We start from the raw sequence: 26,956 nt of genomic DNA, 5'->3' as shown, positions 1-26,956 counted from the left end.
CATGCAGGCAGTCTTCTTAAAGCTATGCTCCTTGTTCTTGTATACATTGTCATAGACACTTCATTAGAAACTTGAAAACTTGGCCAAAGGTGTAGCTTTTCAAGGAGGCCACAAAAGACATCTCCCTGGAGCTGACATTCCCTCTTTTTTCCATTCCTTTGAAATTTAGAATCTTCTGGTTCAAGTGTTAGAATTTCTAGAGTTGCCCAGTGAAGTGGAAATTGGCCTGACGGGGCTTTTCATGTGGTGTCTGTGTGTGTGTTCATGAGTGTGCTTGCACACATATGGATGTATTGGGGGTTTTTTTGTAAGGAGGGGAGGGAGGGATTTTGAATCAGATTTATCACATTGGGAATGTTTAATGCAGCTACTTGTTTGCCTAAGTTACAAGAAACAGATTTTTATAATACAAAGTTTTAGGTCATTGTGACTATTCAGACCCTATTGTTTCTCTGTGCTTACGATTATGCAAATATTTTTCTGTCAAAAATTACTGAAATCCTAATTTCTCAAGAAGTGTAACAAATCAACTTTACTGCTATCTAGATGAGATGAAAAGAAATCTCAGTGGAAGGAGACTGCCTACATTAGAACATATGGTAGAAAACTTAATAATAGCATGACACTTCCATTCTCTCTCAGGCTGGGGAATTAAAAGTGTAAAAATACAGCATTTCTCATGGGTTATGGCAATAGCACAATGAAAGCATGTTATTTAGATTAGTCATGTACAAAAACTCAGCAGGATTCTATAGGAGTCTGTCCTAAGTAGACTTTATGAAAAGTCAATCATGCTTTTTTTTTGTGATGGCTTCCTTATCCATCTTCTTTCTATATATAGACTCAGCATTCCAAGCATGCCAATTGTGTCTCTCTAGAGAAAGGATGTTTATTAGAATTTGACCTCAAAATCGTCAAAAGGGCAACTATATCTCATTCTAGATGTAGTCGAATTGAATCCTGAACATCTCAAAGTCCTCTGAAATAGTGATATACTCTTCCACTTTATGTCAACTTGAGCCCAGGTAGAATATGACCAGATGTAAGCTTTAAATTTTTAAGCTACTTCCTTCGTAAAGTGAGACTAACTGGCAGTGGTCTTTCCCCTAACCTTGAAATTCCATAAACCCAGATTTCTTAGTTGGTATGTTTAATTGATAAGTGAACAGCTGTGAAGTCGTGTGTCTACAAAGGGAATTTGGTGACAATGTGGGATTTGACAAGAATGATCAGCTTTGCCTGCCTGCACACTTTTGTAGAACTACAGCTTAGATGTCTGTAAAAGTTAGGTGATCAATAGGAATAACAACAAGGTGCCATTGGCTGTTACCTACTGTCTTGTGTGGTTTTATGGAAACGTGGTCCTTTGGAGTTTGCAACTGGGGTAGTCAAGTTCTTGAGGCTGCTTGGTTTTGCTAAGTCCTGGCTCTGTGTGGCCTTCTGTGAAACAAAATTATCAAAGGCCATTTCACTTAGACTGCTTGAATTTCTAGTGTAAATATCTTCTTGTTTCTTTGATTGATGCCTCATCTTCAGTGGCCAGAATGCCTTTTCTCCATTCTAGGCTCTCTGAAACAGTGATGAAACAGGGTGTTTGTGCCTTTCACACTTTAACTGGTCATGGAGATAAATCTCAAATGAGTGAGGGGAAATTGTGTGGTTTTTTATTTTTCTTTTTTTCTCATTTTTGAGCTTGCTACATACAATTTCTGTAAGCTGTTGGCAGTTCCTCCACAGTGCTGCGTTCTTTGGCCTTCTTGATGTATTGAAGGACTTGTGGTGACTTCTTGTGCTTCGCTCTGTTATTCTGGTTGTTTGCCAAATTTCTTCAATACATATATAGTCTTTTAAAATCTTTTCTCATCGCCGTCATCAAAAAGGAAACTGATGAATTTTCTGATTAAAAGATGATACGACTTTGAGGTTCTACAACACATTTTACACTCTAATTGTTTCTGGCAAGTTTTTACATTTTTGGAATCTTTTAGGAAATTCATGTAAGTCTAGCAGTAATTAAAAGATAAAAGAAAACAGCATGAAATACATTTTCACACAAGTCAGGTTCTTGATAATGAAGAAAAACTGAAGTCCTTTTTCCCATTTGCTCAAAACAGTGTCATCTTAAATTGTGGATCCAAGTTCAAATGCAGACTGGACAAACTGATAAGAAATTAACACCATCAATTGCTATGGAACACGACACTGGCGATAGACCTTTTGGCTCACAAGTTCAAAAAGCACTGCTCAGTGGGTGCTGAGAATGTGTGTTGATGAAGCACCATGCTGTGCATGCCCAAAAACTTCTGCAAAAGCATTTGCTTGCTGTAGTTGCCAACACAGCACTGGGCTAGGTAGATCTTTATTAACTGGAACCATTTTTTATGTCACGTCCCTTCGTGCTCTCACTGTACTTCAGTCCTTTCTGGGTATGATGATTATGATGCCACTTTGAAATTCAGTCTGGGCACCTCTGGTTATTTTCTTTCCTCCCCACCTAAGATGTGTTTGTTTTGACTGCCTGTGAAGAGGGAAGTGGTTAATTTAACTGTGCTTGGCTTATGAGGAAAAAATTATTTTGACCAAGTGAATATTTTCAGTTCTAAAATAGTACAGATTCAGAGTTGAGCCCTGCATCACTTGGTTATGGGAGATAGGTTAGTGAAGGATTTTCTATTGATATGAATGTCTATTTTTGATGTTTATGTATTTGATCTGATTTTGCTTTTAATTCAGTAATGAAAAATAAAGCTTCTCTGTAGAGCTTTAATTGGAAATACATCCAGATACTTTATTGCATGGATTCTTACTGATATATGCATTGCCGAGAGCTTCTTTATATTCCAAAATGTTCCTCACTTGACTTCTGCCACTCCATATAGATCCAGAATGTGCTTCCCAATTATGATTTCTTTTGCCTAAGTATTTTGCATACTATGACGATATGTGCTCATTAATCATATAATGATAAGAGTTTTAGTAAACACAATTTCTTTTTTTCTTCTTTTGTCTTGCAGGCGCCAAGTATAGATGAAAAAGTAGATCTTCACTTTATTGCATTAGTTAATGTAGGTGGTCATCTCTATGAATTGGGTAAGAACACTTTTTATCCACTCTCTCCATTTGTGTGAAACAAATGCAAGTAGTGATGCTGTTAACTGCCAAAGTTTCAGATTTCTTGATGTTATATAGGGCTTAGGTTCGTTTCAGCTGCATCTTAGGGATCTGGGGATTTCTGTGAAACAACTGCAGCCTTGTTCCTGTTGTTTATCTTTATTTGTTCCCCTTCCCTCAACTCCCTCCTATTAAGATAAAATGGTACAGAATACTAGACTGCCTCAAAATTTCTGTTGGCATTTATAAGGCCAGGAAGCAAGAAAAAATGGATAAATACTCAAAATTTCACAGGAAATTTGTTATATTTAAGTTCCTGAATTGCTTGTGGAAGTATTAAATTAACTGTATGCCACTTCAGAAATGTTAGCTTTATTATTAATAGCACGATACAGTTTACACTCAAAGTATGTAGTCAGGATACCAAGAGGTATTCATATTCTGTGACTCCTATGTAATAGTCTGGTCATTTTTTCCTCTTCTTTTTATGGTCAATGGTTAACTGTACAACAGTAGTCTTTATTTTCTGACATAGAGCTATTTTTTCCCTCTTCATATTTTGTAGCACTTAGTTTTGCTCAGATATTCTCTAATGACTCCAGTCTTGAATATGTTGCTGGGCAACTAGGTATCACTGCAGACTCCTCAGAAAACCAGCAAGTAAATCAGCATTTAAAAACTGCAAGTCACTGATCTATCCTAACATAATTTTTGCAGCCTTTTATGGTCATAACATTTTCATCTTTTGAAAATCAGCATGTAATTAAGCAATGCCCTTAACAGGTGGTAACTAATCACAGCATGGGGCATAAGCAGTATATAAGAAGTGCTTATGTTAATATTAAGTTGATCTAAGGGGTATTGTCAGGGATAAGCCATACTCAATAGAAACACATTTTTGTATTTTATGATGCTGTATGTCTGTCAGTGGACTTGATCAAAAAGGAAGGTACTGTAGGATGCAAAATAAATATTTTATGACTAAATTTCAAGTCATAATGGTAGCTTGCTCTTCTTTTGGTTGTGTGCAATTATTTCCATGATATATTGTCATTGTCCATTAATTTATGCTGCTTAAAAAGCAGAGTATATACTATGATGACCATGTTTACCTACTTTCTGTAGGTATGATGCAAGAGAAAACTCATTTGAATTTTTCCTAAAATAAAAAAAAATTAGAAAAAAAGAGACATTTAGCTGTGCTGTACAGTGGAATGCCAATAGTACTGTTTCTTTTGTTCTTAAAATAACTTCTCTCTGTACCAGTGGAAGGAAGCAAAAAAACCCCCAAATTAAAAGTGGGAAAATGGAAAGAAGTTTTTCAATTGATTCAGTGGCTTCAGACAGCGTGGGCAGCATGTGGGCTTTGGTACACAGAAAATGCTAAGAAAGCACATGGATATTAAATGTTTATGATGTTTTTGCCACGGAAAATATGTTATTTATAGGCACATGAAATTAAAATGTTGTTCTGCCAATATGGACATTAAAAAAAGCCCCAAAACTGACGTAAACTTTGCTTGCAACAGTGCAGGGCATTCAGTTCTGTTTCCCTGGCATTTTCTGAGGGTTTTGCCTTGTATCTTCAGTCATGGTAGTTACAATAATGAACAACGTCTTGTTCATGTAAATCCAAAAGTTTTCTAATATCAAATCTGGTTTTAGTTATGGAAAATGTAGTTTGGAGGTCTTGTCAACTTTGATGGCATCTTTGGGGAGGGAAAAGTCTTCTACATGGAAGACAGAGCCAAAAGTGATTTTGGTCTAGCAAACACTTAGGATATCCTGTCGTAGGTTTTCATACTGTTAACTCTTTGCAAGTAACCTGAAGCATATTTATATGAATGAAATTATTTTTAAAATGCTGAGAATGATAGCAGTATTATATTGGAAATGTGAGAAAAAAAATAACTATAGCAACCCTTTTTAAATGCTGTGAAAGTATATAATACTTAGAGCTGATAGGTTTGTTTGCTAATTTATTTTAAATGACAGAAACATTTTCAGTGATGCTCTTCATATTGGTGGGTTTGTTACTCTGTTCTGACATGGAGTCCCCGATCACAGCTGTCAAACACCACAGACATAAACCTGTCTCTCTGTGTAAATCCATCAAGCATAGCTGAAATTTTTCTGTTCTACCTGAAAAACTGAAGTACTACACCAGCACTAAAACAATAGCAACTTACAGCCAAGAAGTTCTCAAATTAAATATTAAAAAATATTTCATAGTTTTGATTAGGTTATTTTTTAAAAGTAACAGACTGTATATAATAATACTGGTAGAAGCAGTCAGCAGTGGATGAGAGACCAGGGAACAACTAGGTGCATATGTGACCTTTATGAAAAATGAGGTAGCATTTTTGAAAGTGAAGTACAAAAAACCTGTTCAAATAGTTTTAATTGGACAAATGAAGCTTTTATAATTTCATAAATGTGTTGTTCAATCCTACTTTGTCTTTCAACAGATGGGCGCAAGCCATTTCCAATAAACCATGGGGAAACCAGCGACGATTCTTTTTTAGAGGTAGGGATAGAGAAAATTCTTAAATACTATTATATAAAATTCTTACTGTATTTCCACAAAATTTATGAAATAGATATATGAAAATACGTATACAAGTCTAGCTCTATTTATGGTTGGATGAGGAATAGAGCAAGTGGGATGGTGACACAAAATTAGGTTTACTCAGTTTTGAAAGAGATATTTTGGAACACTCCCGTTGTGGCTCTGGATGACAGATTAATGTTAACATAAGAAATGTCAGAAGGGTTGACTGTAGCATAAGATCAGACTGACTTGTCTTCTGTGCTTGGATTTTCCTATTCCACTGCTCCTTTCAAACAGTACATCTAACAAGAAGTTACCAGATTAAAAACTTAGGATTTTTCATTCTCTTTCCTTTGTTTTAGTTATAGTTTGATATGCGTCATACTAGACAGAAGTTGATTTCCTTTCTGACCCATGTTAATAATCATTCTTCTCCACTTTCACAGCTTCTTTTGGGTGCTTCTTTGTGCCATGAGCTGAGAAATGAATTGGAAAGGGATATAGTGAGTTGGGAGGATAAACTGTCATCCCTACAGAGTGATGGGAAATTGAAGTTGAGAGAAGGCAATGCATAGATCTGACTTCTATAATATACAGACTGGATTAGCATTACAAAAGGAAGAAACCAGAGAAACCAAAACAAACAAAACCCAAAATGATTTTATAGTTTAGAAGCATAGACTAATGTCTGTGAAGTTTGCAAACAATTTGTGCTTGCTTGGACATGGGAAGAAATTGGATAAAGCTTTCCTTACTTTGTATGTGGCTTTTTCCTGTTTTACTGATAACATGTGTTCTCCAGATTGCACCCTAAAGCTAGATGAAAGAACTACTTAAAATCTTTCAATTACCCCACCCAGCTTAGATTCATCTTGAAACAAAGGAAAAAATTTCTGAATGCAGCAATACTAGTTAAGGCAAACTTCAGAGATGCATTTAGAAAGTCAGACAAGCAGCACATCTGCTGCACAAAGTAATATTCAGTCACAAAAATCATCATTGCTAAGATCCTGCGTAAAACTTCTGCTCTTTTAGGCTGTCCATATGAGCACTGTAAGTAATATTGAATAGTGGTAACTCACAACAGAAATACAGTTTATGTGGATTTGTCACCTTTATGGAAACCTTTATGGAAAAATCCATTTTGAGCATAGTTTGGAAAAAACATGTCTTCATATTTCAGTTGTGTTTTGGTTTTTTTTGTAAGAAGTATGATTTATATTCTTTTTCATTTTGTATTTTTTTGTACTTTTTTTCCCTAGGATGCAATAGAAGTTTGCAAGAAATTCATGGAACGTGACCCAGAAGAATTAAGATTTAATGCAATTGCACTGTCTGCAGCTTAAAAGCCTTTTCCAGCGAGGCTACTCTATTGCAATGTATTGTAAGAATAAAACTGTTGCCATATGTTAATAGTACAAATTTTGATACTCCCTAACATGTTGACTAATTGTAGCATACGTGGAATAAACTTTGCATTTGTCCTTGCTATATTTTGCTGCTTGTTCCTACAGCAACTTTGGGTATTTCTATACAGGCATGCATTTTGTGCAAGATTTTTATGTGGTGGGTTTTTTCTCTTCCACCCCCTTATAAGTTTTGGGAATTTCTGTCTGTGATACTTCCTCATAATAATGATGAGCTGCTTCAGAGCAGGATTATCATTTGTATCATGCACAGGTAGCATTCTGAGTGGAGTATGTGATATGGTAATGGGTGAAAACTTGGAATATGAGGCTATCTTCATCTTTTATTTATAATGGCACAAGCATACTATAAGAACTTCTTCAGGTGACTCAAATGACAAAGACATTTTTTCAGTGCATTATTTATAAATAAATATATGGAAGAAAAAAGGCAGAAAAAGGACTATTCTTACTGTTGATGAGCACTAACATTTTAAAATTATCTTAATGTTTACATTTTGAATAAAGCTTCACTTTGTTTCCCAAGTCTAATACTGTTAATAAATTGTCAAGAAACTTTAGTTAAACCAATGTTTACTATTTGTATATGTGGAAAAACAACGTGGATTTTTTCCCCAGAAAAGGCACACTAACTATTTCAAATGGTAGGACTGTGGAGGGCACATGCAGGTGAATAAAGCTATGTGAAGTACATCACCTAATTGAAATAAATGATAGAAAAGTGATGATTGTTGTAATGAAGTTTTGTTTAACAACAGCAGAAACAGAGTGTAGATTTTAAGGTAGCCATGATGGTCATATACTTTTCTCTCCTGTAGGAATATCTTGTAAGTTTGTCAGGTGGCATTACTGAATGCTATGTGATACCCTTGCCCTGTGCCATCCCTCCCACTCCATCCACTGATCTTAAGGTACTATTGGCCAATTTCTATATCTGAATATAGAATAGTAACATTGTGGTGGTTTTGGGTTTGGTTTTCTTGTTTTGTTTTGGGTTTGGGTTGGGTTTTTTTGGCTAAGCAGTCTTGACATTTTAGGATTCCTGTGAAGGTTGGTTTGGGTTAATATGAATGTTTTTGGCATTCCAGAAAAATATTCCTTATTCATTCCTTTGAAGTGGAATAATTTAGGTTTGTTTCCAATTAAACACACTGCCAAGGGAAACTGAACCCTCCGTGTCCCAGAGGGTGCTTTCATTCTCTATCAATTGTCATTGCAGGAAAAATGAATGGGGTTATGCCAAAAGCAGTCTGGCAGAGTTTTCCTTCTCTATAGCAAAGAAAGGGGCCTGGGAGTCTGTCTTATCACTTAAGAACATCTCTTACACTCTAAAGAAAAAGTTTGAGTGTCTGTCTAAAACATATCACCTGGGAAATCCAGTAACAACAGTCTGTTTTCTATAGTGAGCTGGTTGGAAAAGTGAGGGAGAAAAATGACACTAATGAGCTTTATTTTTGAAGCTTTTACTTTTTCACCCCAGTAAAATGCAGTATCATTAAGATTTGCTTTATGTCGCCATGCTCATTAGTAACGCCGTGAAACTTGCTTTTAAATAAAAATCAGAGGCTTTAATAACCAAACCAGCTGTGCTGTCTTCTTGCTAATATCAGGAAAAATGAAATAAAGGTTGTCACCATTGAATTGGGATATTGAGTATTTTATGCTAGTGGTGACTTGGATGATTACCTTTTAAGTAACCTATAGTTAATATAGCTAATGCCCTTTTAGGATAGGGAGGAGGGTGAGGAAAGCGAGGAAGTGCAGTTCAAAGCTATTTAACAAGCTACATCATGTGTCTGCTTTAGGAAAATGGTCTCATCATATATGCTCTTCAATGTTCAGAAGATTTCAGTGTGTTGAAGTAACAAATGGACAGTCTCTGTTTCTGTGCAGCTGTTTATTGCAAAATCCCTGTAGAACTGGAGCTCCTTGTTGAGTATAAGGACTGATAAGACAAATTCAGGACAAAGGATAATCAGGTTAGAATAGTAAATTTGGGGTGGGATTTTCTGTGGTCATGCTGAAAATTACGTCTTGAATCTTAAGTAAAAGCCTATACATAACAGTTCTTAGTATTTTGGCAGTATTGTAGTTTTGCTTAGCATCTTCTACATAGTCTTCAAATCAGTTCTGCAGGGTAAGGTTTCCCTCTATTTTGTTTTATTTTCAGTGTTAATTTCTGGTTTATTAATATGTAAGATGGTACATTTTAGTGAACACTGCTTTGTGATGCCAAAGGAAGAGCAATGCACCAGTTTTTATGCTGAACTGTATTTGCTCACTGCACAGTTCCTTGCTGTAAACTGTGAAGGCCTGCACTGCAGAAATACCATCTCACCTGACATGTACAGTCTACCAGCCTTCCAGAGCTTGTGAGACCACGCTTTGGCACAGGCTTTGGTGACCATCTTGAGGAGCACAGGAAGTAAAGGGATCTACAGGCTGCTGGAATATGATACAACCTGTATAACGTGGACAGAAGAAGTGAGGTCTGAACAGTTGGCTGACTTGTAAAGTCAAGCAAGGTCCTGATTAGAGGCTGATAAACGCTGGAGACCCCATGATGCTTTTGGCTCTATGATGGCTCAGTATCTGCATCATTGCCTGAGCTGTACAATCTCTGCTTAGTAGTTCAAGCTCCGTGGGAAAATAACACTGTATTTTTCTAACTTGTGCAGCCCTGCCAGAGCCTTGCCAGTTTTGTGTGGAGGAGCATAGCTTGGCCACAGGCACGTGGTGCCAGGAAATCCCTCTTCAGCTCCTGCAGTCTGGGCCGGCTGTACACATCATCTTATGGAAATGATGTGTGTAGGAGTGAAGAGATGATGCATGCTCTGCACTTACATTAATTTGAGCTGAGTGGAGCTGGTGTGCTATTAAGCACTCAGGAGTGTTCAAGCTCTTTTAAGTATATTGGTGCAGGTTTTCCCATGTCATTTACAGGTATTTTGTTAAGAAACCGTAAGAATTTAATAACCACTACAATGCTCTTTCCTTTCAATCATGGCTGCATGATTCAGTTAAAGGAAGAAGAAAGTTGTTTTCTGACATTGAAATGTATGTTTTGGAAATTAAAGACACTTAACAGCCCACATTTACAAAATAAATATGGTCTTTCCTTAAAGGAAGAAGCCTGCCTTGGTAGAAAATATTATTGTGTCAAATATTTGTAGAACTCTCCTTGAAAAGAATATGATGTGATTTTTTTCTTGATTTAACCCTAGGAGCACACACATTGAAAGGGTTTATTTTTGTCAAGTAGAACAATGTTACATTTGCTACTTTTGACAGCAACAATTAGCAGCCATATCTGGAATATGTAATCTTTCTCTGATCTAGGACTCTGGTGACTTACATTGTTAGTGCAAAGGAATAATAAACTATTTTGGTTGCTGAAGCTTACACAGATAATTTAGTTGTGACAGTTGATTTAAAATTCACTTTGAGAATGAGATTTATGTGTTGGGACTTTTTTTACTTAGTGAATAACTTCATCTTGAAAGTTGCTGTGATCCATGCAGTCTACTTAAACATTTAATCAAATTACATGATTACTCAAATAACTTGAATTACTTGATCTAAAACATTAAACACTTCATTTGTAAGAAAAGTGATTTGATTTGTCATGAAGTGAAATAAAGCAACCAGAAATAAGTGAGAAATGTGAAATTTTTTAAAATATTACCTCTTTTGAAGCCTGTTCTATAGAATTCTTAATTACTTTCTCCTTCTTAGGGATAAGCACTGTATTTTTAGATAAAATGAAAGACCTTAAAAACTGGAGAAAGGCTTCTGTAGTTCTCCAGAAAAATGTTTGGTAACCTCAGGTAATGCAAACTGATGTCAGCCAGCAGCAGCAGCTGATACATGCTTTATTTAGACATTTTTAACCTTTGTAATAATGGATGTTAAATAGTGAGATGAGAAGGTTGTTTTCTGATGTTCAGGCTTCCCTGAGAAGACTTCCCCCAAGAAAAATGCAGATTTTTCATTTGTATTTGGTCTTGTGGCTGATCTGTCTTGGAGCAGGAAAAAAGAGTAGAAAAAAAACCTTCAAAATTACAGCTTTGAATATCATATTGTTCCTTGCTGGCTCTATAGCATAGATGTCTCAAATCATACCATGGTGAGGAGCTAACTAAATAACTTCTATGCATTTGTAGCTTTAATAAATGTCAAACATCTCCCATGGAACTCATTTCAGCCAGAGTCACTGCATTTTCCTTCCTATGTGTAACATCAGCAACACTGATTTCCATATACTGGAGAAACCGATGGGTAATAGCTTCTTGGTTTGTTGATCTCCTAAAATTCTTCTTCCTTATTCTAAGAAGGTTTCCTGTAGAGTCCAAATACGATGTGTTCCCAAGTAAACATCTCAGGAGAAGTGGATTTATGTGTAGTACAAATTCTAGGTTATCTTTGCTCAGTCATCCTTCAAAAATTACATATGTTCTGCCATGGGCTACAAAAGCAAAAGATTTGTGCAGCAGTTCAGTTTTACTTACAGAGAAGACATGGAATGAAAAAATACAAAAAAATGTTCAAGTAGGAAAAGATCATACAATTGTGAAATTTGGAAAAGACCTCTCAGATCATTAAGCCCAACCGTTAAATTAGCATTGCCATAGTCACCACCAAACCATGTCCCCAAGTAGCATATCCACACATTTTGAACACTTCCAGGGATGGTGATTCCCCTACATCCCTGGGCAGCTTGTGCCAATGCCTGACCATGCTTGCATTGAAGGAGTTTTTCCTTATATCCAAATTAAACCTCCCCTGGTGCAACTTAAGGCCATTTCCCCTTGTCCTGTTGTTTGTTACCCGGGAGAAGGGACTGAGCTCCACCTCACCACAGCCTCCTTTCAGGTAGTTGTAGAGAGCTTAAATGCAGTGTCAAAATGAAATCTAGTACTCTAAAAATCCCAAAAAAACCAAAGCCAAAACCCAACAACGTAATGCTATGGAGTAGTATTACAGAAAATGGCCCCTTTTGCTGATATTTAACTTTCCCGCTTAGCACTGGCCCACCCCTGTATTGGAAGGAAGGACTTCTCTGTGTTCAGTCAGGACACCATCTTCCTCCTGGTCCCGTGCTTCGGTGAGGGTGGATGACCCTCTGCTGCAGCACAGCATGATCCCAACCTGCCCCACGTTTGTGGTCATGGCTGTGGGCAGAGCTCAGCAGAGCTCCCACCCAGGCCCAGGGTCAGGGCATACTGAGACCCGGCTTTAGCTCTGAGCCTGGGAGAGCGTGTGGGGTAGAGAAGTCGCAAAAGGGGCTGTTGCAGTGTGTCGGAGACAGGGACACGAATGAGACAGAGCGATGGGCGCTAGTGTGGGCACTGTGAGCTAAACCACTGTGAAATGAGGCCAACGGGGCTGCGGAGGGAAGCACGGAAGCCGAGCCGTGTGGCTCCAGCTCAGCCTGGGCACCTCCGCTTCGGTCACTTTGTACGAAAAGCGCTCGAAACAAAGCGTGGATCTTTTATGTCTCCCGAAGCTGTGGAAAAGGCTCCTAAAACTTTGTCCCCAAACAGGACAACTCTGCAGAGGAACGTGGAGTCGCTTTCCCGGGATCGCGGCGCTGCCGGTGGTTGGCCGGGGAAGCCCCACCGGTGCGGAGGTGAGGCAAGCGGCCAGAGCTCCCGGGGCTCCTGCGGCCCCGCCGGAGGGAGGCGGCGGCGCGCTGGGCAGTCCCGGCCGGGCGGGGCGGCAGGTGGCGGGGGCCGGGGCGGCGGGGCCGGCCCTGAAAGGTGCGATTGTCCCCAGCTATTCCTGGTATGCGCCGGGGCGGGAGTCGCCGGGGGCGGCCCGCAGCGGCCGGGAGCGCGAGGGGCGCCGCGTCCCGGCGGGAGGGAGCGCCAGCGCCGCGGGGGTGCGGCCCCTCCCGGGCGTCCGGCCGCCCCGGGGGTCCCGGCGCTGCCGCACGGCCCGCGGCTCCTCGGATTCCTGCGGCCGCGGAGCGCCGGCGAGCTCCCGGGAGGGGGAGTTCCGCGGGGAGGAGGCGGAGGGGGAGGAGACGGCGCGGGGAGCGTTAAAAGGAGGCAGCTGAATGACAGCGGCCGCTCCCGCGCCCCCGCCCCGCCGAGCGCCGGCCGCCCCCCGCTCGCTGCTCTCCTCGCTGCTGGCCATGGACGGGAGAGAGGACGCGGAGTGCGACTTCCCGGCGGCGTTCGCCGAAGCCCGGCGATGGGTGGAGGTGAGGCGTCTCTCGGTCCTGCTGGGCGCCAGCCCCTCGTTAACCCCGCTCCCTGCCCGGGGGTCCCGCCGCGGCCCCTGCACGGGGAGCGCGCAGCGCGCACCCGCGGGGCTGTCCCGCCGGCCGGCAGCGGCTCCGGGGACGCGGCCCCAAACTTTGCTGCTTTGTCGGCAGCTGCGGACTGCTATTTTTAGAAAGTATCGTGGTAACTTGCAGAGATTTGTCTGTGCAGTATCGCCACCGCCCCCTCCTCGCAATCCAAATTAAAGGCTGGCTTGGTTGCCCTCCTGTCATTAAGACTTATAATTTCTTGCCATCTTGTAAATTACTTCTGTAGCGCTTGCTGCGAGACAGTCTGAATTAAAGACACTCCTTCCTGTCTCGAAAGAGTTCAGGACAGAGAGCAGCCTGAAATTAACACTCATTTTCTTCTCTCCTATTTTTAAACATGATTGCCTGACTGTACACAGTCCTTGACGTAAATATCCGTGTTTCTGTATCGTTACCCCGAGTCACACCGTGCTACAGCGTGGGGAGGGAGCTTGCTGCTGGGTGTACCTGGGTATGAGCAGGGCAGCATCGGCTGAGCGACAGAGCCTGATGGCGCGGAAGCTGAGAAATACTAGGAATACTGAACAGCATCCCTTAGAGTCGTGGTGTGCTTTTAAAGAGGAGCTTTAGAGTGCTGGTTTAGATGTACTTTAGCATGTTAAGCTTATTGCTTTGTGCTTATTCATTTAAGATGAAACTTAATTTTGTCAGAACCACTATCAGAGTAACTTTGGAAGGAAGAAATATTAGAAAAAGGGTGTTTGTTACTTTTTACCCGTTATTTTTATAAGCTCGTCAAGACCTGAGTTCAAGTTTCTTTGTTTCCTCTGTAAAACAATGACATCTAGTGCTTAAAATCTATTGAGAATGTTGAACTAAGAGCACCAACGGCAAGGGTATTGCAAATGACCTCCCCAAGTGTCAGTTTTGTGTCCTCTGTGAATGTAGGTAATTAAAGAAGTCCTGGCTTCCCCATGTGTCAATTTTGTAAGAGCTAGCTGTGAGTTTAAGTAATTAAAGCATTCCTCTCTCACGTATACCTTTCTTGCATTGCTTTCTTTAAACAGGCGAAGCTTACTTTAAGTAGCTTCATTAAGGTGATGTAATGTTGTCTTTGAAAATCCTGTTTTAAGGGTTTGGGGATTTGTTTTAATTATTATTAAATTTTGTATGATACTGGCTGGTTGTACCATTCCTACAAAAAGTTTTGTGTCTTTGCCTGCTAGTATTACATGGGAGCACTAACAAAGTGATGTGAGTGTGAAGTGTGCACTGTTTGCGTAGGGGGAAAAAACACATGCTCAGCTTCCCCCCTTTCCAATCTAATTTGTGTGGCTATCCTTTGATATGTGAAAGCTGTTCTCATTTTAAAGTAACTTTTAAACTTACCCCTTGGAAAAACACTTTATTGTAAAGCGAGTAACTTGCAAACCTTAAGGTATGGATAAACAGGATGTTAGGGATTCCATAATGTTAAAGGAAAATGTAAATATTTGTTTCCCTATGAAATGAGGTTTGCGTTTCAGAAGATCCGTTGTTTCTCTACTCTTTACGTCCAGATGGATTAAAAAGCCAAGACTAAGCATTTCCGTTGTTGTATGGAAGAGTAATGGTATTTTTAGGGTAATGAGAGATGTCCCATGGTTTTGTGAGTCTTGGTGAGACAAAGTGGTGTATCCATGATTGAGAATGAAACATGGTGAGTCCCAATGATTAAACAATTAGTTTTGAAGATGAGGCAGATTCCCAAATATTTATGAACTTGAACTTCTGATGTTTTGGTAAGGTTTTGTGTACCAACTTCTCCCTAACATTAGAGGAAGATGAAAGCATACAGACACTAGCTACTATGTATTTAAAAGAACAAGCCAAAAGCTCTCTGTAAACTGTTACTCTTTCCCTTTGCTAATGAAAGCTGTGTTAACATATTTCTGTATTTCAGCTGAGAGCTCTTTGGACTCTGAGACTTAAAAACCCCTCCAACCTTGAAGCTGAGGGCTTTTTCAGTAACGGGAATGAGCAGCTGTATTTATCAAATCTCAAGAGGAGTAAAAAATACCCCAAAACCACAAACAAATTTCATCCCATATATTTTTGAAGCTTTCAGGGAAAGAAGACTGTGTCTTGGTCAGGTTCCTCTTCTGCCTGTTCCCAGCTGAATTCTCCATGCTGTAGGGCAGCCACTGGCTTATGGGAGCTCAAATATTTGTTCCTAGTTCTTTTGCTACAAAAAACCCCCAAAACCAAATAAACTCTAAGCTCATCCACCACCACCTTCCCAACCCAAGCCTCCAAACCACCCAAACCCAGAAAGCCCAAGAGCTTGAATAAGAATAATAACACAAAAATGCATCTATATCTGTTATTTAAAGAAAGACTTTGTTCTTTAATTCAGGTTCATGTTGAGGCACAGTTTATAATAATGCAGACAAGGCAGGTCTGTAGTCTTCACAGTGCAAAGACCTCTTAAAGTGTAGTCCCCAACCTCTTGTATTTCACGTGTTGTGAATTGGGAAGGGCTGTTTTTTGTCTCAGACTAGTTGGAGTCGCTGGGGGAGCTGGCTGTTGAGGATGTCTGTTTGTTTGGGGGAGAGAATGGTCATTTTCTGTGCAAAACTCAAGCTCTTCTCAGGTGCCCTTTCTATAGAACCCAGCACTGGTTAGTGGTGGTGGCTTCTTGCACCTGAGACTTTTGGTGCCTCCCCAGCTCTGCCTGGAGCAACTGGTGCTGGTCAAACTCACATGAGGCCCAGCCTTCACTTGGCATCTCAGCTGGGCAGATGGTGCATGCTGACAACAAAACATTGGAATACCACAACTTGGAAATAGTTTCCCAAAGAAGAAAACACCAAGGAGAGACCTCATCACAGTCTACAACTTCCTCATGAGGGGAGGTGCGGAGCAGGCACTAATTTCTCCCTAGAGACCAGTGATGGGACCCCAGAGAATAGCATGAAGTTGTGTCAGTAGGGTTTAGGTATCAGGAAAAGGTTCTTCACCCAAAGGTGGTTGGGCACTGGCACAGGCTCCCCAGGGAAGTGGTCACCGCACCAAGCTCGGCAGAGTTCAAGAAGCACTGGGACAATACTCTCAGGCACATGGTGTGACTCTTGGGGCTGTCCTGTGCAAGGTCAGGAGCTGGACTCAATCCTTGTGGGTCACTTCCAGCTCAGGATTTTCTCTCATTCCATGAAAGGTAGAGCTGTGTTTGCCAAAGCTAGAAATAGCTGGGTTAAAATTGTTGTACTGTGTTCTGTTCCATATTATAACTTAAGCAAGCCAAAAGCTGTTCCTCCAAACCAAAGCATTCTTCCCCCAGCTATTAAATATCCCAGACTGCCGAGTCTGTTTTCCTGCCTCAAGACGTGGGAGGGCAGTCTGCCTCTCACTTTCTACAGTCCACAACGAAGTTCACCCTCGTGAATGAAGGGGAGACACAGTCCCTCTCCCCCAACACATGCTTCACTGTTTTAGGAGTGGTGCCCCTTGAAGAGTTCAAGAGGAAAGAAGTGTGTGCTGTTTTCTTGTAAAATGTCTCAGCTTTTGATTCTTCTTCTGTGTTTTAAATGAACTCTAATCTTCTGGTACATGTCTATGGTTTGAAATTGTTTGCTAAAGCAACTTGAAACCTGACCCACAAAGTCTGTAAATCTTTAGTTAAAGTGCCTTGAGGCAAATAATGCTTGAATTTTTTTCCCCCTGAAGTAGTCAAATGTACAGCTCCAGTCTGTGGTAGGGTGGCCAGTGAGCGTGTGCCTGAATGAATTGTTGGAGTGAAGCAGCAAAGCCATAGCAAAGCATGTGGAGCAACTTCAACAAATCCACTGAAGTGAAAAGTGGGTGTTTGGCCAAGTAACTATTAATATTGAAAATTATTACAGCTCTTCTTGTGAGCTGAATTGCTTTCTCTAATAACTCCAATGGAGTTGTGTTTCTGAGAGCTGCTAATTTAATCAGACTGTTGTTGAGAGTGTCAGTCTCAGAGTCAGAATCAGGACCCTGGAATCCTGGATTTGTTCCTCATGCAGGGACGCTGCAGCAGAAGTCCTTCCTGGTGCTACCACTGCCCAGTGATGATAGAGAGAGGTGTTTCACCATGAGGATTTCTACAGCAAAATAAGGTTTTTATAATTTTTGATAGACAGTGTTAGCAGAAGATAGCCCAGCTTATCTGGATGGCAGCTAAAGATACCTCTGCTGCTCCTGTCTGTCATGACTCTTGAATGGGTAGTGAAATTGCCTAATCATTTTGAATGCTGTTGTGTATTCACAATTGCATGCACTATTGCATTGCAGTGGATGTTGGAATTTTTTTTTTCTTTTTCTAGGAAAAAACAAATTTGTGTATATATGTGTGCACCCCCTGCTCCTACCCTCTCAAACCTGCTTAGAAGATTGAAAAAGCAGATTTGCAAAGTAACTTGGTAGAGTCTGCTTGAGAATAAAACTTGAGAACCAGGACAACTTATTGAAATGGTTTGATTTGGACCAACAGCATAGCAATCAAATCCAGGGAATGGTCGCTGACATGTGGTCACCAAATGTTTCTTTTTTTTGAAGCTGTTCAAAGTTTGCCTTTATACTGTATATTTTTATGGCTTCTGCAAATGCACCAAGAAGTCTAGCAGTGATGTTTTCCCTGTATTTGCATAGAGATCTTACCTCAGTGATTATTTTGTTTTGTTTCTCCCCCAAGCATGAATCTAATGCATATAGTCTGGTATGGGAAGAATAACTGTAGAGATAGAAGACTAATTTCACTGTTCAAATCCTCTTCTTGAAGGTACCTTTATTTAAGTTGAATTAATCGTAATGAAAAAAAATTCTTAGTCCTAGGTAATGTATTCTTGGATAGTCTGTAGAAAGCCAGTCAATATCCTGAACAGTGCCAGAATGAAAGATGTGTGAATGAAAAGGGAAAATCTATATATTCTATTCCCTAAACCATGTTTAATACTGGGTAATTCTGTCAAGTCATAAAACCTGGGTGGGCTGGTTTCTGGAGAACTTCTTACAGCACAGCTGCCAAAGTCCTGGCTCATGTTTACATAAGGGGTGTATTTAACCCTGCTTTAGGTGGATGCATCAATATTTTTTTATTGTGTGCCTATTTTTAGCAGTGAGTATTTAATGAATAAATATAATCTAATCCAACATAAAAACATATAAAAATTATATATATAAATATTAATTGATATGTAAGTATACCTATTGTGAAGTAAATACTGTGGGAATTTAAATCCTAGAAATAATGTTCTCTCCATTGTCTGCAGACTATGAAAATGCTGTGGTAAAATGTCATATAATGGGACTAGCAACAATGTGTTAGAAGGAGAGTGAGACAGTAATACTGTTTGATCTGACTGAACATTATTCTCGCTGTTACTTTATTGTCCCCTTGCTTCCAGACCTCAGGAAAGGTATCTGTAATATGTTTGAGAGAGAAGTGGGTCTGACTTTTGCTTGAGAATAAAATCTATTTCCTGGTTTCAGCAAGGTGGGTTTATATATTTTCAAGTCTGTATTTGGAAATTCTCAGGGATAATCAAAAGTTTGTCTTCACATAGTCCTGTGTGATGGGCATGCGTAGCTTTGAGCTGAGTTCACAATGTAGTTTCCTTTATGAAGTTTCTTTTTGTAGTTTTGAGTATTGTTGTAAAATTTTGCATGAAAGCAGCATCTGCAGGCACTTTGAGAAAGAATTAACTTGTTGACTATAGAAGTGGGTATGTCTTCTATACTGTGGAAATGCATTGAAGCTTAAGGGAAACTGCAGACAATTCTAACCAGGCTTTTGTTTTCTTCTGTTCTGTATTTTGTGGTTAGCAGCTAGAGTTAATTGTGGCATTGCTTTTGTTCTTTTTCTCCTGTCTTTTTGTTTGTTTGTTTGTTTTTTGAACCATGTCCTGATCCTTTCTGCAGTTTTGTGAGGTCCTGCATGTTTTTCTGCCTGTAGTTTAGGGAGAAGGTGAGATGATTATGATTTCCGTGTTTAGCATGCTTTGCCCCCTCCTCCCACATTACTGTGAATTCACTTTTAGCACCTTTTCTTTGTCAGGAGCATTTTTTGGTCCAAATTTTTAAGTTTTTTAATGAACACTTATGTATATTACATTAGACGGTGACCTTGCTGAGCTTTGGAAAACACTTGGGCTTTATTGTGTTGTAAGAGCCAGATACATTCCAGCTGTTTCTTGTACCTACCACTCCTCCACTTTGAAGTTCCTTTATCCACTCCTGCAGGACATTTTTTAAAAACAAAACAAACCCCAACCTTTTCTGCTTAACAAGACTAATATAACTCTTAACTATCATTTTCTAAACGGCCTTTCTAGCTACAGCAGTTTAATGAAAAACAGCATGTGCTGTCAGACCCAGTGTACTAGAAATGCTTCTGCTGGTCTAAGGTGTGCTTGACACACCTCACTTATTATCCAAATTACCTTGGGAGGAGTGTTTTGGTTTTGCTGTTTTTCACATTCTGAATGCTATCAATCCAAGTGAAAATCTAACTTTAAAAGCATGCAGTGAATAAGCTGCTTTAAAATAGGTTCTGTGGCTCTTCATGCTATGAACCTCTGCAAGATGTTGTAAATTTAGTGCTTATTATTAGTGCTATTTTTTTATTTTTCCATTGAAAATAAAGATGTATAGATCTGACTCACATCGTGCTAGCTTCCAATTGGATGCTTAGCTGTAAAACTTTCATTTGTGTTATATTGAACAGAGAAACCTAATTTCAACAGTGTTTTCCATTTGTGGTACAAAACATCTGGGATTATCTTAGAAGGGCATGAAGATTAAAAGACTTGCTTTATATTTTTTTGCCAGTGTTGGCACATGTTGTGCAAATGTTGGCGCATTTTTTTGGTACCAGCTCATGTGAAAGCTCTCAGTTTTGTTCCTGGATGTGATTGAGCTTTCAGTTGTTACTATTAGAAAGGAACAAAATATACTAACTTTGGGAAGTAGTTGTTACTGTGTTGGCCAAAAAAGTCAAAATCCTTGTAATGTATCACAGTTTTGAAGGAGTTAGCTTGGCTGAGATCAGTTCAGCTAGCACAAACAGTGAAATCTGTTGTTTGGGCCAAGCTGTCCTCCTACAGTAGATCCCACGACAATGTGGTTTTGTGTTAGTGCTGAGATGTTATCCCAGCAAAGTGTCATTGAAACTCTTGTGCTTGGCCTGTGCTTCCGCTGCTTCCTTTTGCTGTGGCAGTGGTGTTTGTCTGATGCTCTCGTGAGTTGGCTCAGGGAAAAACCAGCCTGTTTTGTGGTATTTGGTTCTTGCTTGGCTCCTAAACAGCAAGATGGGCACCAGCAATCCAGCCAGGCAAGAGGTGGTCATGGTGGAGGTGGCCTTCTGGCAGCAGCTTGCTGTTGAGTAACAGCTGACAGGTGGGATGAGGAGAGACAAACATCTGAATTCAGACAAACCATCTTTCCCTGGAGGTTTCTCATGTCACCTGCTTCTGCTCATTGCCCTGTTCTCTTCCTTACATGACTCAGGATCTGTCTGCTAGGTGCCTGGGGTTGAGGTAAAAGATAGACACCAGGATTAGGGAGGCTGGCTTCTAGCCATAAATAACTTCTACAGGATGACTCTCATAATGCTTATAAATACAATTTGAGGCTGTTTTAAATAGAAACTCTGCCAGGAGTTTCTGAGCCAAAGCATTTGAAAGTATTTAGTATGCTTGTACACTGACTTCTACTATGGGAGAAGCAGTCCTTGTGTCTCACTGAAGCTGGGTTGGGTGGTAGGTGGACCTTCAGAGGTATTGGGGTATCTGGATATCATCATCACCTGCCCGTCACAGGGGCAATCTAATCCCAGAAGCAATCTCCAATGCTATTTATAAATTCTTTCCTGGAATTGCTTTATTGACCCAGCTATTTGTTATTTATTTATTTTTTCCTTCAGGAAGAAATTGAAAATTGTAGCTTGTGGAGTTTGAGCTGAGCTTTTCTGTGAGGTCAAATGGCCATGTCAGCTAATAATAAATCAAGATGTGATAAACAACAGAAGCAAGTGTGGGATGTTTTTTCTGCTTACTTTAAGGAAGTATACAGCCAGTACACCATGGGGCTCCAACATGCCTTTTGTGCAGCTGATGCCAGAATTTGAAGGTGCTAGAAGTGGCAGATGGGTGCACAGTGTCAAGTTTTCCTGCCAGTGGTAACCACATGGCCTGGATCAGTCATGACAGTACTGTGTCAGTTGCTGATGCCTCCAAAAATGACATAAGTTATCCTGTTTCTATTAGTTAGTAGTTGTTCGACACTGAAGGAAGGAGAATGTTAGACTTGAGGATCTTAAAAATCTTTTCCAGCCTTGACGGTTCTGTGAAGCTAGATGTCAAAGTGGCTGTGGAGGAAGGGAAAAAAAGATCCAGGTTTGACACTACAGAATTGGAGGAGTTTTGTAGCATTACCTGTTGCACTGCCTTGAAATGCTTCTTTGGAAACTAAGATTAGGTGAAGCAGGGGACAAAGGCACTACTGCATTTTTGCTCTAGGAAAAACCTTTTCTTCCTTGTGTCACCATGCTCTGTTTGCCAAACAGTGCCACTGACAAAGTATACCTTTCTGGATGCACCTGAAAACGTAATCCTAAATAAAATAGGGCCAGACACTTGGTTGCAGTTTCTTTTGCAAATATAAGGGGTTGTAACAAAGTGACATTGACTGTCTTAACTAACTACAAGGGTGTTCCCTTTGTGTGTATGCATGTACAGGGGTTTTTTTTGGGGTTGGTTTTTTTTTTTTTAATGTCAGGTGGGCATCCTCATTGTGAGTTCTCAACATTCAATAAAAAGCTTGCTTGTAGCTGATGTTATTCAGACTGAATGGAAATGGAGCAAGGATGAAGGCATGAGCTCCAGGTACAGATGGATATCTTTCACAGACATTTGCCTGATGCTGTGGAGGCAAAAAAAATCCCTGATATAATAAACATTGACTTGATGATTATTCAAGAGGGTATTGCTTCACAGCTACAAGTCTTATGTGTGGATGAATTTTTCAAAGACAAATCCCCATTAAAATGCACAGACTGGGTTGCTCACTAATGACCTAGCTTTCATGTGTCTGATAAAATCCCAAAGTCCTCTGTGACTTTGGGGTAGGTCTGGCAAAGTGATTTCAGACTCCAGGAAGGTCTGCATGTCAGGTGTCAGTGGATAGGGCTGGGAGCTGTGCACTCTGAAGAAATGACAGAGAAGAGAGGCTTGGAAAGGGACGAGGAGAAATGTGCACCTAAAGTTGTTTGTAAATAACTACTTTTTCCTTCATGAATTTCTTACCTTGTAAGTATTTAAATTGTGACATTTCATAGAATGGGCCAGCTTTTTAAATCTGGGTTGTTTTGGGGTTTTTTTGCATTTGTTTTGCATTTAGCCATTTAAAAGACTGGGGGAATGCAGTCTCAGACTGTTCTAAATTTCTGAATGTGTTACTACACTTATTTTAATTTTTTCACTTACATATTTTAAAATTAGTATCTCAGCTGCTATACTTACCATGGGGCATGGAAGCCTATTGTTAGATCTGACTGAAAAATGCTTATATGTTCATGCTTATGGTTTCTTTTTTGTTTCTTGCCTTTCTTACCTCCACAGCTAAGAATTTCTGGAATTATTGTTTATTTTCTTTACTGTGGCAACTATAATCTTGTGCCATTCCATTTTCCAGTGGAAGCTTTGATCTTTCCTTGTGAAAACTCACTTCCTTTGGAAATGATAGTAAAAAGGTGAATGTTCTTTCCTTAAACATGTTTAGATATACTATAGTTAAGAAGGATAATACTATTAAATCTTGTCTGGTTCTCAGTATTGTGGTTAATTTTGTCAGAACACAGAATAATTAACATGCACATTTCAGCAACAAGATATGATCTTCATATGCAGGCTAGTCTCTTGCAAGACCCGTACTGCCTGGGCATGGTAACGAAGCGGATGGCTGGAGCAGCAGCTCCCAGCATCTGGGCAGATGTGGCCAGGAAGCTGGCAGTAATTTGGTTTCCTGTGTCTGGTGCATTGATGGGTTAGATGCAATCCAGCCATGCAGATTTCCAGAGGTGACTCATCTGATTATTTTCTCTTCCCTCTGTGATCAGCAGAGGAGGCAGGATAGAGGAGGATGTCTCTCTGGCAGTAGAAGACATCTCTGTCATGCTACCTTTCCGACATGGGGGAATGAAATTTGGGAAGGATATCTGTGTGTCTCAGCTGTTTTTAAAGGTATGCCAGGCTTCCCCATTCCCCGTTTATTTTTTGTTGTTTCCTTAGAGTGTTATCCCTAACCCAGCTGTCCTGTGGCTGTAGCTTGGCCATGTCTTAACTTTATTTTTGCACTGTTGTGGAGTATGGGAAGTGGTGGACCTTGTGCACACTTCAGCTGAACACACATTGCTCCTTGGGGAAGGATGTGGAGTTGAAATCTGGATCTCCAGGTTCTTCTCATCTCAACGTCAGTGTTTCTACTCTCAAGTAAAGAAGTGTATGTGTCTTTTTTTTTTTTTCCCTGGAGGCAGGAAATATGTATTCCCATTTGAGAAAGGGCACTTTTCTGCAGACTGCTAGCAGAGGTAAATGTGAAGTGCACCAGTGTTACTGTTTCTAAAATCTGTCAATGCATATAGTGATGCTTAGGCTGCATGTAGTGGTTTTAAATTTTGACAGAGACTCATATTAAGACTTCTGAGTGCTTTGACTGTGTGTGCCTACCTGATGTAGGCTGGGAATTGGAAGCAGCATGGCTGCTGTCACACAGAAGTCCATGTGAGCCAGTGTAGGTCTAGCAAGAATACCCACAGCATTATGCAATATAAATATCCTTTGAGATTAGATTGCTATGCATTAATTGCAGCCAGACATAGCTCATTGTTTTCTTCATCTAAAGAGCCTGGCTCTTGCTCACTTTTTTTTAATGTTTTTTGAGAGAAGATTTGAAGTATGAACCTTGATTCAGTGTAACTTCTTTTATCTGCCAAGATCTGTTTACCAGAGTAGTAATATAGGTACCTCAACTATTGCAAAAATATAATGCCTATTCAGGTTTTCAAGATCTTTATAGTCTTAGTTATAGAATGAAGCATCCTTATCATGAGAAGTGTCTGTTGGAAAAGCTATTCTTGAGAAAGCTGCTTTAAATCCTCTCATGTTTAGAGATTTGTGGATTTCATATGCCCTTTTCTTTCCTTTATTAGATGTTAATGCCATATTATAAGAATTAAAGTGTGTAAATGTTAAAAGAAATAAAGTGTGTAGATGTCCCTGTGTAAATGTTAGTATTCTGTATCCCCTTCTGTCTACTTTTAAAGTAGCTTTAATCCTGGGATTTGGAAGGGAAATAGGTAACATAAAGGACGTGCAGACAAAAACCATCCTGTGCTTGGGACCAGTCTGATAGACAGTGTGGTGTATTGAGGATCTTTGTGTGCAATAAGGAAGATTTTGGGGATTGAATGTTGTTGCAACACCAGCAATCAAGTACTAAACACAGCTGCACATTACATGTGTGGTGGTGTCGTGTTCCTCAACTTAGTAAGAGAAGTTTCTTACTTGAAGAATCTTCTCAACTTCCACAAGCAGCTCCTGTTTACTGGCTCAGCTTAAATGATCATCTCTTTTTTTAGAATAGGCTTTATAGTAATGATACTCTCTGGTTTTCTGCTTAGAAAAATCTGGTTTTAGTAGTGAATTATGAGCTGTGGTTTTTTTGGTGGTGCTTAGAAGTAGACATGAAGTTTCAGTATGAACTACAAGTTCAATTGTTTTCTGGATATAAGTTCCAGGACACTTTCTACTTTACACTGAATTTGACCAGGATCTGTTGCTCCCAGTGGTCGCTAGAACATTGCCTCTGTTGTTGTTTTATTTCTACATGGAATTAAACTGACATGTTTTGGAATATTTGCTTAGTGCACTTTTCTCTATTTAACTTTTTAGTGTAATTAGGCTACAGCACTGTCACAAAAACACAGTTTTAGTAATGATGTATAATCTTTATTGACCTCTGGAACATTGCATAAGTACTGTTAAGTCATAGCTGTCAGGCTGCAGTTGTGAAAAAAATCTCTGAAGCAATGGCTAGTTTCAGGGAGAGAGTTCTCCAGCAGTCAGAAAATTGCTATAATGCTCTTTTAGGCCTTAAAACCCCTTGCTTCTATTCATATTTAGTGTCAGTGGGAGCTTCCTGCTGATGCTTGGTGCAGATAACACATGCTGCAGTCCCAGATGATGGGGAAACTGCTGCATGGAGCAAATGAACAGCTCATGTTCTCCCTCTGCATAGATTCATTACTCGAACCAAGTTACTCACATATATGCAGTCTGGAAATACTAGAAGCCTTTGATCTTGAAAACTTAATGTTTGAAAATGTAAATGATGTGCTCCTTTTGATCTGCTTCTTAAATTAAATGGTAATTGTGAAAATTACATTTGGCAGTTTTCCACTTAAGGGTTTGTACTTCTCATTTCACACTATGTTAATTTTAAGCTGTATGTCCTTGCTGGTTTTCCATCAGTGAATTCTGGAAGAGGGGGTGATCCTTATGTTTCTACATGGCCTAATTGTCAGCAGCAGTGTATTTGGTGATAAGACCTCAACATGCAATTCTTCTAAACACAGATGCCAGGGATTGTCAGTTCCTCCTGTCTGCCTGTATATCCATGACTAGGGTAGTGGGAATCACTAAGGTTGAGCAGTAGAAAACTACGAGAGTTTGAGCTGTGTGTGCCCAGGATGGGAGGCTCTGGCTTGTTCACCTAAGGTGTCAGGCAATGCTTGGGCACGTGCTCTGCTGCAGTCTGGTGATGGGTCCTCACAAACATCTGCTGATAGCAAAAGAGCAGAAGCTTTTTATCTGCCTCCTGTGCTGCTGGACTATTTGCTGTTGCCATTCCAAATTACCAGCATAATCTAATCAAAAAACTACTGGATAATTTAGGGCTGCTAAAACGTTGATGAAGCTCATGCAAAGTTCAGTCTTTTCCTTGCATCAGCTTTCTAGTGTGTAGTGGATTTGTGTCTTATTTACCATAAATGATGATAAAGACCTCTCTGCCTTGGTCCTGTTTTCTTATGAAAGGGGCCTTTGAAGTCTGAGGGCCACATCAAACTGCAGCAAGTAACTCACAAGGTTATTCAGAAACTTATCCGTGTAATAGGTTCTTTTAAGCTCCTGCTGGTTTAATGCCAACTCAAAATCAGCTGCTAAACTGAAATGAAGTTGCTAATTACCCCCTTAGTAAAATCACTTTGTGTACTTTTCAATTATTAATATTTGTTTAACTCTGCAGAGATTAAACTTGTGGGGGAGAGGGTTCAAGGTGGTTAGTACTGAATGTCTGCCACAACTGCTTTAAGATGTACTCATGGCTGGAGGAGGTTTTCCGTGGGTTTTTTGTTTTATTGGGTTTTTTTAGGAGGAGGTACAGATTCTTTGTTCCAGATTATAAACAGTCTGTGGAGTGGGGTTTTCTGTTTTGAATATCATCATGTGGACCTTCTGCTGTAACTCATGCTACAGTCCTCAAATTTGTCTTGCTTCGTAACTCCTGTTGACTACCTTTAGGGATGTTTGCATTAAGTTCAGCATCATGCTG

The 26,956-nt window shown here is 40.0% G+C and overlaps 2 protein-coding genes across 17 annotated transcripts in view; both read left to right on the top strand.

Moving 5' to 3' along the window:
• The window catches only part of UCHL3 (ubiquitin C-terminal hydrolase L3), a 45,625-nt gene extending 37,811 nt beyond the window's left edge, over positions 1-7,814 (top strand). Inside the window, exons 7-9 of the mRNA XM_085058273.1 lie at positions 3,015-3,090; positions 5,580-5,638; positions 6,925-7,814. Of these exons, the coding sequence (XP_084914399.1) occupies positions 3,015-3,090; positions 5,580-5,638; positions 6,925-7,008 (219 nt within the window). The 3' untranslated portion in view covers positions 7,009-7,814. The remainder of the gene's footprint in view (positions 1-3,014; positions 3,091-5,579; positions 5,639-6,924) is intronic.
• A 5,318-nt stretch (positions 7,815-13,132) lies between these two features.
• Positions 13,133-26,956, top strand: part of LMO7 (LIM domain 7) — a 128,874-nt gene continuing 115,050 nt past the window's right edge. For all 16 annotated transcript variants that reach the window (XM_085058241.1, XM_085058235.1, XM_085058219.1 and 13 more), the window contains exon 1: positions 13,133-13,294. In XM_085058241.1, coding sequence (XP_084914367.1) covers positions 13,148-13,294 — 147 coding nt within the window. In that variant the 5' untranslated portion in view covers positions 13,133-13,147. The remainder of the gene's footprint in view (positions 13,295-26,956) is intronic.

The sequence above is a fragment of the Lichenostomus cassidix genome, chromosome 1 (genome assembly GCF_008360975.1).
Source record: "Lichenostomus cassidix isolate B80296 chromosome 1, HeHo_3.0, whole genome shotgun sequence".
NCBI lineage: Eukaryota > Metazoa > Chordata > Aves > Passeriformes > Meliphagidae > Lichenostomus > Lichenostomus cassidix.
This window is presented reverse-complemented; position numbering and strand designations above follow the sequence as displayed.